The sequence below is a fragment of the Atractosteus spatula genome, chromosome 4, assembly GCF_055471065.1.
Source record: "Atractosteus spatula isolate fAtrSpa1 chromosome 4, fAtrSpa1.hap1, whole genome shotgun sequence".
Lineage (NCBI taxonomy): Eukaryota > Metazoa > Chordata > Actinopteri > Semionotiformes > Lepisosteidae > Atractosteus > Atractosteus spatula.
Window position 1 is genome coordinate 31,512,616 of NC_142709.1, and position 14,532 is coordinate 31,527,147.

Here is a 14,532-nt window from a genome sequence, read left to right on the forward strand (position 1 = left end):
GAACTGTAGTACATATTCAGAGGAAAGTGTATTAAGTTTGGAGGTCTTGAAACGGCCATCTCTCCATCACTCGGACTCGGGCAACTCAGACACATTGCATTATGAGATGACAGCTTTCAGACAACATGTCACCATTAAAGTACAGGGCCAGTATATTTCATCAAAGATAAAGTCACAACATGGTCAAGATGTGTACTTTACACATCATTCAGGTTACTTTCCCTACATTAACAAGTTAAGAGAAATTGAGGAAGTTTTTTTTTTTCAGAAAGCATGTGTGATGAACTCATGTCTACGTATCCAGTAGAGAAAACAGGGTTTTAGCTTTATTTCCAGTTTTTGTTTCACAGCAGAGCTCTTGTGCTAGAGCCCTGTAATGTTCTTTGTAATTTTTCTGTGAAGGAAATACTAAAATGAGTTAACGAAAATATTCACATGAGAGCATGGTTTTTTATGAAGTCCTTCCCCCTGCCAACGGTTAAACCTCAGAAATTGTCTTCATTTCCTGATTTACTTCTACTCAGCATATGACACCCTGGCACGCTGTTTTGCTTACTTTTCAGTGCACATGGTTCCCTGCAGGTAAGTGATCCGCATGTATTATTCTTTCTTTTACGCCTGTATATTTGTGCAGAGAAATGGCACAACATTTTCCTCGACTCAGTGTGCTGTTAGGAGCTTTCACTGGTTTAGAGTTGCAAGATGAAATTATCCCAGTTAAAAATGTGTACTTCAGTGGCTGTCCCGTAAAGAGTAATTTTTGCATCTGTTTGGTGGGTTGTTTTGCGTATTGTGATAAGATTGTGATAAGCCATGGTAGATGGCTGATTCCATCTTAGTTTTTGCAGCGCTAAACAAACAGTTAATTGAATCATCTGAGTGTATGAGACGGTTTCTGATGCAATGTTTCAAATATCACATGCAAACACCTGTCTGTTGCATGTGCCTTTTGTAATATTGTCTGGTGTCTCAACATTATTTCAACCCTGTCTGTTTGACCCTGTTTTAGGATTGAATTTATTAAACATATCCTCTGAAGAGCATGTGTACAGAAAGGAAGCAAGGTGTTTGTGTTTGTGTCTGATTATTCATATGAGTTTGTGACAGGTAGGCTCTATCTTTTGGCTTAGTACACAGAATAGCGCAGCTATTTTGCAAAAGGTGAAATTTTAAATTAAAAATGTTTAGGCAGAAATGAATTGGTTTTCACTTAGTCTAGCAATGAAATCTGTATTTACTGTGGAGTGTTTTTTTTTATCAGTAACAAGACCATAACAAACAGTAACAAATGAGAGGCCATTTTGCCCATTTAGCTTCTTTGGCTTTTGATAGACAATTGATCACATAAACTCATCCAGTCGTTCACTGAAAGAAGGTAGGATACAACATCAACAACATTCTGGGCAGTTTGTTCAATATTGTCTCATTCCATCTCACAATCTTTTATGTTTCATGTTCTTTGTTAGCTTTCTGTGTTCAAGGTCAAAGACATTGTGCTCTTCTAGGATGTTCTTTAAAACCCAGAATGTATCTCTCCACTATCTTCTGAACAGATTCCAGAGCAGCAATATCTTATTGGCAGCTTGGAGACCAAAATTGTATGCAGCATTTTTAATGAGATCTTTCTAGTGCACTGTACAGTATTGACATAACATCCCTTTGACCTCCATGCTTTTAAGCATCTTGTTTGCTATTTTGTTTTTTGTTGTTTTTCCCCACATTAAATGCAAATTCTGTGTAAAAGTGTAAATGATGTGTCGACATACAGTAAAAACCTGTCTTTTTCATAAGCAGCGTCTTCAAGTTCAGTGTTTCCCATTTTGTGTCTATGGTTCATTTTAACTGCTTACACGTAATACTTTACATCTGTCTACATTAAATGTCACCTGACAGAATTATTTTCCTAGTCATGAAAACCATCTATATGTTTTTTTGTAATTTCATGGGTTGCTTCAATAGTGTTTGCTAATCCTCCTATATTACTACTCTCTGCAAACGTCATTAGATTACTCACTATACCATATCTCTAAATTCCACTATAAGACTGCATGAATGAAGAGCACATTGAAATAAAATCAAACAGATTGTTACTAGGTAAAAAGTTACAAAATGCACTTAAAAATCCTGAGTATAAGCCATCACGCCACTTTGAACCAGACAGCTGTGGCATTAAAAATTCTAAAAAAAGAAGAAGATAATGTACCACATTGGCTAACATTGTGTATCCCAAAGGTAAAGCAGTGAATGTGTAGAGCAATAGTTTCGTGCCACGCGATAACCACAAAAGTAGTACTTCAATGATGTTATCTCCGCGCACATTCAGGAAGGCACAGATGGTTGTGAGAAAGTGCATGTGTGAAAAAGAATGGCCCCCTTTTCAGATCAACATTGCGTATTTACATCTTTACTAAATCTAAATATATGTGACACAAACCTCCAGTTTTAATGCAGTGAATGATATTAGCGGTGTTGCAGGTAAATATTTGGTTTATATTGGTCTCTTTTACCGTTTAAAAAAATATAAGAATTAAACATTATCTTGCAGTACCCTCACCATCTCATTGTATTTGGTTATTTTTTGGTTAGAAAAAAAGTATTCATCTTTCACATCAGCTTTTTTTCTCAAAATCTGTTTCCCCTAAACTCTGTGTTGTGGACAAAAATATTCAGGTGGAGAGACAGATTTATTATTTCTGGTCAGATAAAGTGAAATGTGAGCCTTGTAAAAATGTGAAAGGTAAATGAAAAATTGACAATTGATTCTCTTAGGAGAGGAATGTAAATTGCAGTTAATAAGAGAGGTTAATTGTAGATGCTTTATGAGCTTTTATATCTTTTTACGGCCTTAATATGATAGTTATCTGAGGAGGTATATTTATGGTTTGTTATTCAGAAATCACCTTTTAAACATTTCAGAGGACTTTTCTGCTTTAAACCCAGTGCAGGAGGACACCCACATAAACACTTTACTTTTAAGCTATTTCCCCTGAAGAAAAAAAGCTTAAGATAAGGCAAATATGCATCTTGACACCAAGTTGTTCATTATCTGAAATGACAATGGAAAGTGAATCTGACAGAGAGCTGCATCCTGTTTTTATCTTAAGTACAGATTAATGTTTCCACACTGATTTCTCCTGACATCATCTGAGTAGTATAATCAAGTAGTATAATCGATATAACATCACATGTATCAGATATCAGAAAGTATAGTATACTGTATACAGTATATGGCTCATCAAAGTTTTACGATCACCATCTTCATTAGCAACAAAATAATAAAAAGTTGCACACTTCCTTATCCCTATACTTCTTCAGAACACCATAATTATCATACTTTAAATTTCTACTGCACACGGTATCAATATTGACAGGAACTGTTCTATTTCCTTAAAGGAATTGGTATCCTGTGCTGTTCACATGCCTTATCATATTCTGGAGCTCAGATCATAATGATTAAGAAATACCAATTTTATTAAGTCAAAAAGATCAGTACAATTCATGGTGTAGGAAGATGAATTGTTACTCTTTAAACTAACTTTTCATTTTGTAGGACTGGTGAAATGTGTCACAGTTAATACACACAGTAGGGTGTATGAAGAGAGAGAAGGGGATGTTTTAAATGTGATGAGCTATACTACTCTAGTGTGGTCTTTTTAGTTTTTGATGATTCATACAGTATTTAAACATGATACACTGTTTTTTGATTGATATGATTCTAACATTCAATGAACAGTTTTAAATGAACAAATGGTATGTGGCGCTAACGACACCAATATGAAGTTGGAGCAACATAGTATTAAAACCAAAAGATGTATGATCTTCCTTTGTCGTGATTGATCCAAGGATCTCTTCAAGATCCAGTAAAATCTTGAAGAAACAGCTTGTTATGCTGGTCTGAACAAGCCACATTCATAGGGTAACTGGAAAAAAACACATCTGGCCCTTTTAGAAAGTAACTTAGAAGATGTAATTTATAAGAGCAATAGATTGGATGGAAGTTCTGTAGGTGGTAGTGTATTGACTGTAGAAAACTCCTTAGAGCAGATTTATTGTCTTCCGCAATGCAAATGCACAACGCAAACATATAAAAAACAATTCTTCCGCTATGACAGCCCAGCATCAATTAGGTGTAAAATATAGCAGCAAGAATGAACAATACGTGTAACAAAGGTGAATTTTCAAGCTTAAAGGGATTTATTATTGCAGATCAAAGTGTCTATTTAGATATTTTTTCTTCAAAGTCATAGACAAATGCTGCTCACTTCCTGTTTTCTATATTTTCATCTATTTTTGTGACATGCATTGTACGTATCGATGGTAAAATCATTTCAGTTTCTCTGTTTCAAGCATAAAAAACATAAGACATAGAGTACACTCTCTACTTGGACTTCAAATCTGTATTAATATTAGGGCATCAAGAAATCTGAATAAAAGAAAATTGCAGCATACAAACCATAGACTTCAAATGCCTGTAATGTTTTTTAAGAAACTTTGAATTGTTCTAATTAAGGTGAATCTGTTTTTTTTCAAAAAACATTTTCAGTGTGTATTCCAGGAAAACAAACTCTTTCATATGTTACTGTAGATCAACGTTTCAATTTATACATTAAATCAGTATTTTAAGGGGTCTTCAGTCACACATGATTAGTATTAATTTAGCTTCTTGTAGAAGAACACAATTCCCTTAAAATGTATCAAGGTAGAGTGAATAAAAGTAATGGGCAATGCAACTCAGCATGATATTTGTGCCTGTTTCATAACAGATATTGAAAGATTTTATCAAATATAAAATAAAATGTTTTTGCCTGCTTTGTACAGATTCCTGATTTGCTTACAGAGTATCAGTTTTGATGCATCAGATGTTTACAAACCATACAAAACCACATTATACATGAAACAATGCAACTTAATTAAGCAAAAGTCTTGTAAAGCAGCAATGTTTTTTATTTGGTCTTTTCTTTGAAAAGAATGTATTGATGATGGTTGCACTAATGTTATCAGATATTGTAGGGTAATGTCTTTTGCTCCCCTTAAAGTAGTACATCATTAGTAAATGTGTGTTAAACCACAGCATCTGAAAAGTACTACAGAGATATGTCATATTTTTGAGGGGGGGAAATTATGTTGTTTTTTTAATTTAAATGATTTTAATATACAATAAGCAGTGTATAAATAACCCACAATGACATATGACTTTATCCTTTTAGATGTCTGAAATTAATTTTAAATCACGATTTTCATAGCAGACATTTCAGTACCATTTTTTTTATTCATGTCTGAATAATTCCTTAATTAAAAGCATCAGCACCTCCAAAAATGTGGTCATTGACACGGAGTACGGAGACACGTCTCGGAACACAGAAATGAAATCAATTATTTTCGTCTACTCTCCTCAGTCTTTGGGAGAAAAGAGTCAGTCTTTGTCAAAATTAAGAACATGTTGTATAAAAAAGAATTATGTAAAAACTTAGTGGAATTCCTAACTGTACAATACTAATGACATTTTATATTTTGCAGAACATGTGTGCCGTGTGATTATAAAACTCTAATTTGAACACATCACCATAACAATAGTTAAATAATAATTAGTTAAATAAAGTTGGTAATAAGTTGTACTGTACCTGTTTAGAGCAACCAGCAGGATGTTCTTGTGATTCTTGTGATGTTCTTGTGATTAGAACTAGAACAATATTTGTAATCAAACAGACAACTGTGACATATAGAAGTGATCTAAAATATGTCATGTACATGGTACTCACATGTAAAAATACCTGCAGTATGTATGCATAATATATTTCTAGAAGCTTATTTCACCTAAAAAAAAAATACTCTGATTTCTGAAAGCATGTTTAACCATAATGCCAGAGAAGTAGATCATACTTCTACAAAACTGGGCACTGGGTCAGAGAAAAGTTATGTTCTCTGACAAACCTAATAATAATGCCTCCGATCCTGAATCATTTAAGTTTGTAATCTTTTTTGCATGGCTTTATTAGTTGTTTAGTTCAGGTCCATTTAGATCATATACATGGCAACTAGTAAGCTGTCTATTAGGTAACATTTTAATGATGTACCTTTCAGGAAATATAGTTTGGCAAAATGTGTCTTATTTGTCAGTTGATAAAAATCTTTGCAGCTTAGAATCCATGATGAGGGACCCATTGAAATAAATGCAAACAAATTAAAGTCCTGAAGGTGCAATAGTAGGGGTTTTGAACCAATTCTTATTATTGACTGATATTATTATTAACTGTTTGAGGCCTGGACATTTTGTTTGGTTCAATTACACAGATACTGGCATCTACTAAAGTAGTTGTAGCTCAGCTAGGATGAATACCCTAAGAATCAAATCTCTAGAGCTGGATTTGCACTCCTCTGTCCTGTAAAAAAAACACCCACACAAAGACCACCATTAACTACTCACCCCTATTCGGTAATCAGAAAAGATTCCAAGCCCATTCCGAAAGCAATTCTTCAAAAAAGTTCAATAATGTTGTATTAGAAATGTTTAAGCCTCTAACCAGTCTGAACACTAGAAACAACGTTTGTGTAGGTGCAGCATTGTCAGCTTAACTTATATACATGTTTTGTATTATTCTCTTCACCTCAGCTTCCCCTCCTACAAAAGGAATCTTGGCCCTTTCTGTGCCCAATGAGTTTAATGTGTAAGAAGTCAGCTTTGCATCACAGTTACTCAGAAAAGCCTTGCTTTATTCTCTTTTCTATATTTGTAATGGAAAACCCCTAATTGACACAGTCTATATTGTGGTGTGCAAAAATTAAAAAAGGTATTGAAAGTACACTGATTTACCATAAATCTTGATGCTTCTGAGTGGGAAGTTTTGTGAACTGGTACCTGTGTTGCTAAGTGATCAATGAGTCAGATCAGGGCAACCTTTGACACACTTTAAGGCTAATCCTTAGGATCGTGCTCTGACTATGCAAAGAAAAGAAACAAAGTACAGCACCTTGAAGTATGATTTATAAAAGAATTAACAATAACTCTTGAATTTGTAAGAAGCAGCACAAATTAATTGATTAAGTCCTGTCTCCGGAAATGTCAATCAGAAAACACAAATATCAGATGCATCTATATTTGTTTCTTTTCTTGATTGCTTTACTGCAATTTAGTTGTAAGGGATCTGATTTACATTAAACAAGAAACAAAACATATACACCTTTGATTTACTTTTCCTTTAAAGATTGGAAACAAAAGTGTGAGAAGTTATTCTCATGAACGTTGTGCTTTCCTTCTTGTTTCTGCTGATATTTATACAAGGCGATGATTATACCAAAGGAGCTTCATGTCGCCGACGGCAAAGGCAAAACTTATTTTTGGTGCTGATGTAAGAAATTGGGGACTTTTCTTTCTGTCTCCCCCACCTCCAACCCAGTATTTCCTGTCTAGTCCTTAAAGCATGAATGTCTTTTTTATATCAGTGGTGTAATCTGAAGGAGAAATTACTGCATACAGTATAAAATTCACCTGCAAAAGGAAGACATGTTCATGTTCTGCTTCAGCAGCTGGCATATGTTGCATTGAAAACCCTTTTCATCCCATCAACACATCTGAACTTACTTTATTACATAGTTTAAAACTAACCAATGTCAATCCCATAACATAACCAAATGTTGTAATGTAAACCAATACTTGTTAAGGTGTCCCTTTTTGTCATTCTTAGACAGGTCAGTGAATTCAAAAGCAAAATTGTTTTACGGAACTCAATTATGACTGAGAGTTTGCTGCGTTGGTGTAAGATGAATTCAAATTACTAGCATGTAAAGTTTATATATCCATCAGAAACTATGGACATCTGTGCAGGGTAATAAGATGTGTAAATTATAGACCTGCATCAAATCTCTTAAGATGGTGTTTTTCATTTTTACGACTTTTTGCTTCCTGTTTAAAAACTGATACAGATATAGAAAGGATCTGATAACTGATACCACACGCATTCCTATTTTGAAATCTTTATGTTTTACAAAGAGAAATTGGATGATCTCCTACCTTTAATTTTGTCTTTTTAACATTTATTGAACTAAAAGAAAGATATATGGATAAAAAAGTCTGTGATCTTTTATACTCCCAAAGCTAACTCCTTTTCAAAGGAGTTTATTTAATCAAATTACAACTATGAGCAGTTCAAGTGGATAATTGAAGTATTTGTAAGATGTTGAAAATGGTGTTAATGTTGTTTCTTTCTAAGAAAGGGTTTGAATAATCTCTGAAAATCAGTGAATTCATGGATGTTTAAGTGCGATTTTCTGGCTTCTTGATGGATTATAGCCATAATGTTAGTGATGGCATAACACTAAGTGCTACTCCTTCATTTAAACTAAACTCCTGCCAGAAAGGTTTAAAATTACTAGTTTGTTTACTTTCTTTCACAGGTAGTTTATTTCTTACACCTTGTGGTCTTGACAAATCAGGCATTGGCTAACCACATTATCTGGCTCATGCACTGTATGGAAGGCCATGGCCAACAAGTAATTATTGTGGGATAGACAATTGAATATGTGAAGATAGGGCTCCGTCTATTGAAAAACCCCAGAACATACTAAAAAAAAACCTTGTGCCAAACATGTCATGCACTAAAATGTTGTTGTGATTAAAGCGTTGAGATAAGTAGTGGTTTCTTCAAAATAGGCTGTAATAAATAATCCATATAAAAATGCCTGTGTGACTTAAACAACCACTTTAGAATAATGCCCTTTATGCATCTTTTCCATCGCATAAACCTTGAAGCATATAAATGAGAAACAAATCTTAAGAATTATTCAGTCAAATCCACATATTCATTAAGCAAATTAACGTTTGTCATATTCTGGCTGTTATTGGAAAATATTACACCTTTCTCTTCCTTTATTTCTTTGCTCCCAGACATATGTCGCTAGTGCCTAACTCGCTTACATGTATACCTCGAATACAAATTTGGCATTTCGTGCTGCAGCAGTATAAACTATGTTTTTATTTAATTGAGAGCATTTTCTTTTTAATGTATATACAGTATCTGTAAGAGTGAAATGCCGGGGGAGGTAGGGATTTTTGTTCACTGGTAAAAAGGCAGATGCACATTCATAATTGTACTGTTTTAAAACTTTCAATCTGAAAGCTTGGTCTTTATGGCCTCAGAGACATTGCTAGACAGGGCTACATGAAATTTAACTAATGCTGAGATTCAGTTTCATATCTTTGGGGGATTCAGAAATGACTACTGCGAGCTTGAACTTCTGAAGGTTTTCTGTGAGTGCCAAGAAAGCTCAATCAGGTTTGCAGAGATTGCCACGTATTAAAATGGACCAGATCACTACGCCCAGGACTGCAGTGTTTTCGCAGCACAGATGCAGCAAAGGGTGGGGTGGTGTTGAGTTGCAAGAACTTCTCAGCTCAGAGTTCTCAAGAAGGTTGAGGATAACCGCAACTACTGAGCACCTACATCAGAGACATTGTACGCCTGCAGCTTCAAGGTATACATTAAATCCTCCTTTGATTATGCTTGGCACATTGAGTATGAATCATCTTTCCATAAATAATACGTTTAACTCAAAATGCTCTTTCTAAATCAAGTGAAGGACTTTTATCTGTTAGACTGTTGTAGCAACGCAGATGAGATGTCAGTTGGAGGGTTGCAATAAGTAAGATTCAACAGGTGATAATATGGTAATACTTGGAGGATTAGAAAGTTGTTTAAGAAGAATAAAGGGTGTCTGCAGGAAAAAAAAATCAAGAACGCAAGTTTATTTAAAAGAAGTGCTAGGTTACTGAAAATAAAGTGCCCACATTGTTTTAGTCCCTTGCTGTGCGGCGGTCCTTGCATTTGTGAAATTGTGGGCGAAGTAAAATAAAAGCCAGACTGTGTATTAAAATGACACTTTTTAACAACCATTTACTGACATATTTCTGTCTCATCAGTGAAAAAGAAATTGAATAAAACACAATCATTTTCAGCTTTAAAGGATCTGCAGTTTCCTTCGTGCAAATAAATGCTTCACTGACAACTATGCCCTTTTTTCAATTTGAATTAAAACAACTCAAATCTTAAACATAAATGTCTAAATCAACGGTATTTTTTGTAAACTTCTATAATTTCTAGCGTAGTGAAATCGTTCACAAAATGATGTTGTACCACATCTGTTTCTAACATGGGCAAAAACACACACCTTTTACAGAACGAAGAGATTAACTGAAGTGTCACAAAAACAATTGCACAATATTACCGGTTATTTATGATTATGAGAAAATCAGACTGGGACTTTGTATCTGTTTTTTTTTTGTTTTGTAGAAGACATTTGGGCTTAGTATGTTTATGGAAGTTGGCAATAATTTAAAAAAATATCCATAAAATCTTCAGCTTCAAAGCTTCTAAGCAGAACTACCTACAGTAAACTGAAAAATAACTGAAGATTAAAAGATTAATGTTTTTATGACCTAGCAAACAAAATTGTATACATTTTATGCTTGAGTTTTTTAAGGCTCTTTTAATTTTTTTCCACGCACTTGCTTACATATTTGTATGACTAAATTATATGTGGTTAATTGACATTTCTTTCTTTCGTCTAGGAATTTCTTTGACGTTAACGCTTTATTTTCTTTTTACTGTGATACTTTCTGTTTGCTTTCTTCTTTTATATAAATGCCATATGTAAGGAATGACTGATTAACACTTAAATTTTCTTTGATTCTGATACAAGGTGCCCAACACTGCAACTGACAATTACTCCTGGCATCACAGTTGGAAAAATTCCCCTTTCCTCTGGAATGAGCAAACATTCAACAGAAAAATTGTAGTTTTGTATAGCTCCCATGTTGATTTAGTTTTTTTTTTTAGAAAATCAAAAAGAGCACAGTTTTTAATTTTGGCACAATTATGTTCTTTTTTAACTTCTCATCATGGTGAAAACAATGTTGGGATTGTTGTGTCCATGTTATTTCTTACCTGTCTTTTTCCTGTCTGGTTTTAGATCATCTGTGAACTTACCTCACCATGGTCTGGAACAAAACTCAGCTTGATAATGAGACCCTGGAGATGTTCAGGAACACAGTGGTCAGAGATACCCTCTCTATTGTCTACTGCATCGTGATTGCGATCAGCCTTCCAGGCAATGGCCTTTCCCTCTGGCTCCTGCTCTTCCGCACTTCCAAGACTCCCACCATCGTTTACATGATCAACCTCACTATCACTGACCTGGCCATATGCCTGTTCCTGCCTTTCCACATCAATTACCATCTCAATGGGTACAACTGGGTCTTTGGTGACAAGCTTTGCAGAGTTGTAACCATCATGTTCTACTCCAACATGTACTGCTCCATTTTGACAATGACTGCCATTAGCGTAGACCGCTGGTTTGGAGTGCTGCGTCCAATGCGGTACAAAGAGGTCATGAAAAAAAAGTATGCGGCGATGGTGTGTCTGGGAATGTGGGCAATCATTTTGATGGTTATGTATCCGTTGGAGAGCACTGACTTAACCTATAAAGTGCAGGAGCTGAACATAACCACTTGCTTTGATGTCCTCAAAAAATCAATGCTCCCTTCTCTAGGACACTGGGCGGTCTTCCTGTTTACTTTGTTTGTTCTACTTTTCTTGATTCCTTTCATTGTTACGGTGTGCTGCTACACTGGGATCATCTTCAAGCTCATGAAAAACAACAAAAGCACCGAGTTCCATAACAAGAGAAGGGCAGTGCTTCTTACTATCACAGTGCTATTCGTTTTCACCACATGCTTTGCTCCCAATAATGTCATTTTGTTCGCCCACATGGTTCAAAGACTTTTCTTTGACAAGTCACTGTACACAGCCTACAAATTGACTCTGTCCCTTAGCTGCCTGAACAGCTGCCTGGATCCCTTCATTTATTATTTTGCTTCCAAAGAATTTAGGAGAAAGGTAAGGAAAGTTCTGGGATATAGCAACAACAGCAGTGACGTTAATAAAGTTAACTACAGAAAAGAGAGCATACTTTCAGCCCGAACACTCTCAGAAGGACATGAGGATGATGAGAGGAATGTTTTCTAGAAGAAACTGTTATCATTTTGGACAAATTCATTTGTAATACATTACAGAAAACTCCACAATAAGCAGCCTTTGAAGTAATTAGGCAAAAACTTTTGATATGTTGCTGTATAGATTAATGCTCAATTATCTGATTATCTAGATTTTTATTCCATCCGTTTCATTCCATTCATTCACTGCTGGCTTTTCTTACACTTGCATTCCTCCCCAGTCAACAGCACGTCTGGCTGATAAGACCGATCGAGAGTCAATGTGTGAGAAAGAAGTGTGTGGAAATTGCTGTATTATTAGAAAAAGAAAAGGTTCCACGTTGGTGATCGTGAACTTCCATAAAAAGGGCTTTTTCTGATAGCATTTACCCAACTGCAATAACACAGTAGCAATAAAAAAATATAGAACATTCAGTTTGTAACTGAAGCACCCACATGTAGCAAAACTTTGTCTGGTTAGGGACAAGCTCACACTTACCTTGTATTCTGTAGCAAAATATTTATTCTTAATTTTGAGTTTAAAGGGGTTTGTGTTGGTACTTGTCTCCTTAACTAACCTGAGATCAGAGCCTCCAGTAACGGATTAAGCAAGTCATCTTTTTGGGGGAAATGTCTTCTTCGCCGGCCTTTGCTCCACTATTCACAGCCGATGATTCATTTTTTGACTGTCTGCCTACATCAAAAAGAGACAATATTTTATGTTACAGAATGTTTCATGCAAGAATATGGAAATCTTTAAATGAATTTGTTTCATTGTCATGTCCTTTTCGTGGCTAACTGGAAAAATAACGCATTATTTCTCCACTTGATCTCCACATTGGACTTAAGGGAGTTTTTAAATATTGTTTTGAGTATTGGAAACTGATTTTCAGTGATATTCAGTGAAATATTTCAGCAGAATGTAAAGATGATGTTACAAAGTGAATTACCATAGCAAAGTTCCACTGGATCTGTAAAAGGGCCCAGAATAAAAAAAGTATATACTGTAGGTCACAGAGCTTTTCACCATCAAATATTTTTTTAAAATAAAATACGCCTCAGATCTTTTGTGAGAAAACTTAAATTCTGTGAGTATTCTTACTTAAATCAATACTGTATTTAAATTGCACATTGGGGATTCTGAAGCATACATTAAACTGATTGTATATTTTGCAAAATTGCTTTATAGATTTTATGCCAGTATTTGAAAATCTGGTAGCTAAAAAATGTTCTATATGTATATTTAATAATCTAGTATAATATAATTCCCTAAATGTTATGCTCTGAAGAAAACTGTTAGAAAACAAATTTCTGTCATCGTCTCAGATTTGTAACACTTTCACTCCAGTGGCATTAAAAGCTCATGCATCAAACTGGCTTTAAGAAAAAAAATGCTCCTTCACTAGAATCACATAGCTCCTGTACTTGTAAGTGCAATGTCACTTGAATGTATGAATATTTCATGTTTCACAACAGATACCTGACAACAAATGGTTTAAAATCCGATACCAGTCATCAGTCACATTGGTATCTGTTCCATAACTGGATTTTAAATCATATTGCACATTTGTAACTATTTTCTTTAGTTGACTGTGTTTGTATCCAATGGAAAATAAAAACAAATGTTTTATATCCAGTATGTACTGTATGTTTATATATATGCAGTATGTATGTTTTTATACATGTAGCTTAAAGAAAATGTCTGTATCACCATAAGCATATCAGGTTATGTTGTTTTATTTGTAAATATTTTATGTCATAGAATAGCATTGTTCAATGCATTTATTTTAAGCTTAGCATGGTACAAAATTAGTAATAAAGCTTTGCTCATTGTGCTCTACAGTACTTTAACCTGTAGCATTAAATGCTTAATTCAAGGAATCAATTTTGTTCATTTTGTTTTTTAAATGATATATTTTAAGTGATATATTTTATATAAATACAACTTGATGAATTGTATATCTTATAAAAAGGTGTGCTCAGGCATTATCACTTAGATAGTTTGCAGCTTTACAGACTGATACAAAATGCTGTGAGATGACAGTTTGATTTCTGCTGCTTCTCCACTTTTACAGCAAAACAGGATGTAAAAAGTGTTCTTACTTACTGTATGCTGGGCCCTTACTCAGTTCCTTTGAATAAACCTTCAAACCAATGCTGACTTTGAGTATTCCATTTTCTCTTTGGTCAGGTTTGTAACCCAGCTACAAACTTTTCATGTCCCCTCAACCTGTCCTTTTAAAGAGGGGACATGTAACAATTTGCTGTCTTTAAACGGTGTGTTAATCTGTTTTCTTAAATGCTCAATATAGTCAATACAACAACACGAGGTAAAATCGAATATTCTGTGGTCCAACTCCTGTATCAGTTGTGAGCTCTTTTGTTTTTAATAATAGAAAAATGTAGAGGAAATTAAAAGCACAGAGAATGTGAATTTTGTGTGGCATGTAATGATTTAGGAAACATAAAAAATGCTTTAGTTTACATAAAAAAGAAGGAAACGACTGTTTCTGCTGTTTTGCCTGCAGACTGTTCCCAAGAACAGGGAT

At 34.6% G+C, this 14,532-nt stretch overlaps 1 protein-coding gene across 1 annotated transcript; it reads left to right on the top strand.

The window, feature by feature from the left end:
• Window positions 1-530: 530 nt before the first annotated feature.
• On the top strand, window positions 531-14,138 carry LOC148836077 (S-geranylgeranyl-glutathione receptor P2RY8-like). The gene is made up of 2 exons (XM_088913482.1): window positions 531-582; window positions 10,963-14,138. Exon 2 carries the CDS (start codon window positions 10,986-10,988, stop codon window positions 12,015-12,017), a length of 1,032 nt encoding a protein of 343 aa, XP_088769608.1. The 5' UTR covers window positions 531-582; window positions 10,963-10,985; the 3' UTR covers window positions 12,018-14,138.
• Window positions 14,139-14,532: the final 394 nt, after the last annotated feature.

Bases quoted from the DNA above. Each gene is read 5' to 3' on its own strand.
- LOC148836077 (XM_088913482.1), top strand. From the start codon at position 10,986: ATGGTCTGGAACAAAACTCAGCTTGATAATGAGACCCTGGAGATGTTC.